General features: G+C 68.4%; 1 protein-coding gene across 1 annotated transcript in view; it reads left to right on the forward strand.

Annotated features, from left to right (window-relative positions):
* MAP1S (microtubule associated protein 1S) overlaps nt 1-4,450 on the forward strand; it is a 14,787-nt gene that overhangs the window by 7,833 nt on the left and 2,504 nt on the right. The window contains exons 3-5 of the mRNA XM_019513170.1: nt 1,213-1,295; nt 1,440-1,580; nt 2,244-4,443. Of these exons, the coding sequence (XP_019368715.1) occupies nt 1,213-1,295; nt 1,440-1,580; nt 2,244-4,443 (2,424 nt within the window). The remainder of the gene's footprint in view (nt 1-1,212; nt 1,296-1,439; nt 1,581-2,243; nt 4,444-4,450) is intronic.

Consider the following 4,450-nt stretch of genomic DNA (forward strand, 5'->3'; position numbering starts at 1 on the left):
GACAAGGCTCAGGCAAAGGCTGGCGAGGTCCTGTCCTGCCCCCCCCCGGGGGCCATGCTGCTGGATTAGGAGGCGTTTTCTCTGCGGGCGCCTGGGGGGGACCATCTGCACCCCTTGTGCAGCCTCCTCCCGCAGGCTCCCCCGCCCCATGCACCGGGGGTGGTCATCGCACCCTCGGCTGCACGGGGCCAAGCTGTCATGCTCCTGGCAGCTGCTCTGCCCTCATGATGTGTGGGAGGGGGGTGTCTGGTTTCTCCCCCCTCCCCCCCCACCCCCAGCCATGTGACACAGCAGGATCAGCGCTGGGGGTGGCCGGAAGGGACAGGCAGGCTGGCCAGGCCCCTCCCAGGCTGGGTGGCGGACGTGGAGCTGTGCAGGGATGTGAGATTGGGTCAGAGGTGGCTTTTGCTGAGGCTTGTGGGCAGGAGGCGGAGCATGGCTCCCTTGCACAGCTGGGTAAACTGAGGCAGGCTGCAGTGGGCATCCCCTGCTGGGTGCCCGGCCCCGTGAGGGGTGTGGTCATCAGTGGCATGGTTTTGCATGTCCCTGCTCCCGGCATCTGCCCGAGCACGTCTTGGTGCCCTCCGGAAGGCGGCTTCCTGCCGGCCTTGGCCCCATCCCTTCCGCCTTCCTGAGCTGCGGACGCATCCTCCTGCCCAGAGCCGGAAGCCCCTGGGCCATGGGAGCGGAGATGGCTTCTCCAGGCGGCCCCGGGACGTGCGGCAGCGTCCGGCAGTTGCCTCTGGGCGAGAGGGGCAAGTCCCTGCTCCTGGGGGAGAAGGTGCGACCCTGCCAGGACACCTGGGTTCCCTACCACGGACCTGCTGCTGTGTCCCAGCTTCTCCACCTCCCTCCTCCCACGGCAGGAAGGAAGCCGGGAATCTCGGCCTCTGGCTCGTGGCCCTGCTTCCTGCGTGGCGGGGGGCCGTGTCTGTCCCCACACGTGCACTGTGGCCGTGTCCGAAGGTGGGGCAGCAGGCCGCTCTGGGGGCTGGATCCGTCCAGGTGCCTCCGAGGGGCCTGGCACTGCCTGCCTGGCCAGGGTGCAGCGTCCTCATGCCCCTCCAGAGCTTGGGCAGCCCTAAGCCCAGAGCCCACTGGGCTGGCTCAGGCAGGAGCTGCAGGGAGCTCCCTTCCCTGTGGGCAGCATGGCTCTGGGGTCCCCTCCCTTCTCCGGGAGGGATCCTGATGCCATGGCCTTTCTTCCCGCAGGGCAGCGGACCCTCCACCACCGGAGCGATGTCCTGGAGACCCTGGTGCTGCTCAACCCTTCGGACAAGTCCCTGTGTGACGAGGTGAGAGGGGGGCATATCCCGGGGCTGCCAGCCTCTGCGGAGCACTCCTGGTTCATGTGGTCGGGGGGGCTCCATTTGTGCCCTGCATGGGGGAGCAGACCCCCTGGTGTGGGGGCCTGACCCTGACCCCCTCCCTCCCTGCAGCTGCGAAACCTGGTCACGGACGTGTCCCAGCACAAGCTGCTGGTGTTCGCGGGCCCCTGTGTGGAGGACACCGGGGAGCTGATGCTGCAGACAGGCTGCTTCTCTCTGCAGGATTTCATCCAGATCTTCGCTGATAAAGAGGTGCCTGCCAGCCCCAGGGCCCAGTGTCTCGGGGGGTGCAGAAGGGGCTTTGCCCCCAGGGACCTGGGTTCAAATCCAGCTGGGGGAGGCTGGAGGTTCTGGCCTTGCTGTGTCCCCAGCGCCGGTCAGGAGGAAGGGGCAGCTGGTGGGGAGCGTTGGGGAGCCCGGCCTTGGGAGAGGGAGGGAGGGAGGGAGGGAGGGAGTTGCCGGCTGTCTGCTCACGTCGTCCTGTCTCCCCGCGGGGCCGTGGCGCGGAGCTGCAGCGCTCGCCGGCTCTCTGCTGTCTGATCTGCAGACAGAGGCATCCATCTCCTCCTGGCTAGGCCTCGCTGGTGTGGCTGCCTCCGGCTGTGGCCGCCATTTCGAGGATTTGCCAGCGTGGCTGCCTCTGTGCCCCGGCGGCTACTTCTCTTCCCTGCCCCTGGGCACCAACTCCGAATCCAAGGGTCGCTGATGGAGCGGTTGCTGGGCTCAGGCTGCAGCAGGGCCCGCGTGGCGGGTGGGAGCAGGAAGCCAGCCCTGGCCGCCCCCAGCTCCTGTCCCATAGTGGAGCTGGCTGCGGGCAGGGTTGCTAGTGTGCAGAGCACGTGCCTGGGGGGTGCTGAGATGTTCAGGGGTCTGCCCGCTCCTTGAGCCCTGACGGTGCCTTGTGTCTCCTGCCAGGTGGGGGAGATCCTGAGCTCAGCCGACCCCTCCGCCAAAGCCCGCCTGACCATCAGCTGCCCGGACTTCGGGGAGTGGCAGGACTCGGGCCTGGAGCAGCACAACCTGCAGGACTTCATCGAGCTGCGGTTCAACCCTGGCTGCGTGCTGCCTGCCATGGAGGGCTTGCAGGAGTTTGTGGAGTACCTCTCTGAGTCGCTGGAGCCCCCGTCCCCCTTTGACCTGCTGGAGCCCCCCACCATGGTGGGCTTCCTCAAGCTCTCCAAGCCCTGCTGCTACATCTTCCCCGGCGGGCGAGGCGACTCGGCCTTCTTCGCCGTCAACGGCTTCAACGTGCTGGTCAACGGCGGATCCAACCCCAAGTCGTCCTTCTGGAAGCTGGTGCGGCACCTGGACCGCGTGGACGCCATCCTGGTGACCCACGTGGGCACTGACAGCTTGCCCGGCGTCAACAGCCTGCTGCAGCGCAAGTTGGCCGAGCTGGAAGAGGACCCGCTGCAAGGCGCGCAGGCCGGCGAGGACTGGGTGAGGAACCTCATCTCCCCCGAGCTCGGCGTCGTCTTCCTCAACGCCTCTGAGAAGCTGAAGGAGGCGGAGGGCGACTCCCGGGTGCTGAAGAGCAGCGACGAGGCCAGCCTGGCCCTGCGCTCCCTGGAGCGGCTGGGCATCCGGCCTCACCCGCTGTGGCGGGACGGCGGCCCCAGGGTGGAGCCCACCGTGCTGTTCCAGAAGATGGGGGTGGGACGGCTGGACATGTACGTGCTGAACCCTGCCAAGGGCAGCAAGGAGCTGGAGTTCCTGCTGCAGCACTGGTCCGGCAGCGGCTGCACCAGGGAGCAGGAGCTGCCCCTGCAGTGCCTGGCCTCCGTCTGCGTGCTGCTGGCGTGGCACCCGGCCAGCCCCGCTGAGAAGATCATCCGGGTGCTGTTCCCCGGCTGCGCCCCCCAGAGCCGCATCCTGGAGGGGCTGGAGAAGGTGAAGCACCTGGAGTTCCTCAAGCGCCCAGTGGTCACCAAGAACGACCTGAAGGCCGCAGGCCAGCCCGAGCGGCCGCTCAAGCAGAAGCGGGCCGAGAGCAAGGAGAGCCTCAAATCGGCCTCCAGGCTGAGCCTCGTGGAGGCCGGCGCCCCCAAGGAGAGGACCCTCAAGGCCGAGAAGAAAGAGGCGAAGCCGGGGACCAAGGACAAGGCCAAGGGGCCGGGTGAGGCGGCCAAGCCCGGGCCGGAGGAGCCCAGGGCCAAGCTGGACACGTCCACCGAGAAGCTCAAGGTGGACGCGCGGCCCAAGCCGAGCAAAGAGAAGGCGGTGCCCAAAAAAGAACCGCCCACCCGCGACGCCCGGAAGGAGGAGAAGCGGCTCCCGAGGAAGGAGGACAGCGGCGCCGAGGCCAAGAAGGACACGAAGGGCCCGAAGAAGGAGCTGAAAGCAGAGCCACCGCGGAAGGACGCCAAGGAGAGCAAGGTGGAGGGGAAGGCAGCGCCCAAGCTGCCTGCCCGGAAGACCCCGGGGCCGGAGACCCGCAAGCTGGCGCCCAAGGTGGGCAGCCTCAAGAAGTCAACTCTCAAGAAGGAGCCGGACAAGCCCAAGGCCAAAGCGGGCAAGGAGGCCGGGGCGGATGGTGGGAGGCTGCCTACGCCTGAGGAGGCCGGCGCCTTGGAGGGCTCCAAATCCTCCAGCCCGGAGGCTGTGCCAGGGGAGGCAGGCGGTGGGGCTGCCCCCAGGGAGGAGTCGACAGATGAGGGCATCACCATGGCGGAGAGCGAGCTGGAGCCGTCGCCCCTGGAGAATGGGACCCCCGGGCACGGTGCCAGCGTGCAGGCGTGTGCCAGGCCAGGCTGCATGGAGAACGGGCTGCCAGGCGAGGACATGGACAGCCCCCAGCGCTTCCGGTACCTGGAGACCAGCCCGCTCAAGGGCATCGGGCCCCCCTCGCCCCTGGCCAAGACGCCCAAGAGTGACCGCAGCGTCAACTTCGACGTGACGCCCACGGGGCTCCTCAACCACTGCCCCGACGGGGCCGAGGAGCCGTGCGGCAGCTCCGAGGAGAAGACCCTGGAGATGATGTCCCCGGCCAGCTCAGGCCCAGCCAGTGTGGGCCACACGCCCTTCCACCAGTCCCCTGTGGAGGACGTCCTGGCCGCGGGGGAGCCGGTGCCCGGCGCGCAGGACACGAGGCAGCTCGGCGCCTGGCGGGCAGACGGCCCCAC

Source organism: Gavialis gangeticus, unplaced genomic scaffold (genome assembly GCF_001723915.1).
Source record: "Gavialis gangeticus isolate Ggan-Ray unplaced genomic scaffold, GavGan_comp1, whole genome shotgun sequence".
Taxonomy (NCBI): Eukaryota; Metazoa; Chordata; order Crocodylia; family Gavialidae; genus Gavialis; species Gavialis gangeticus.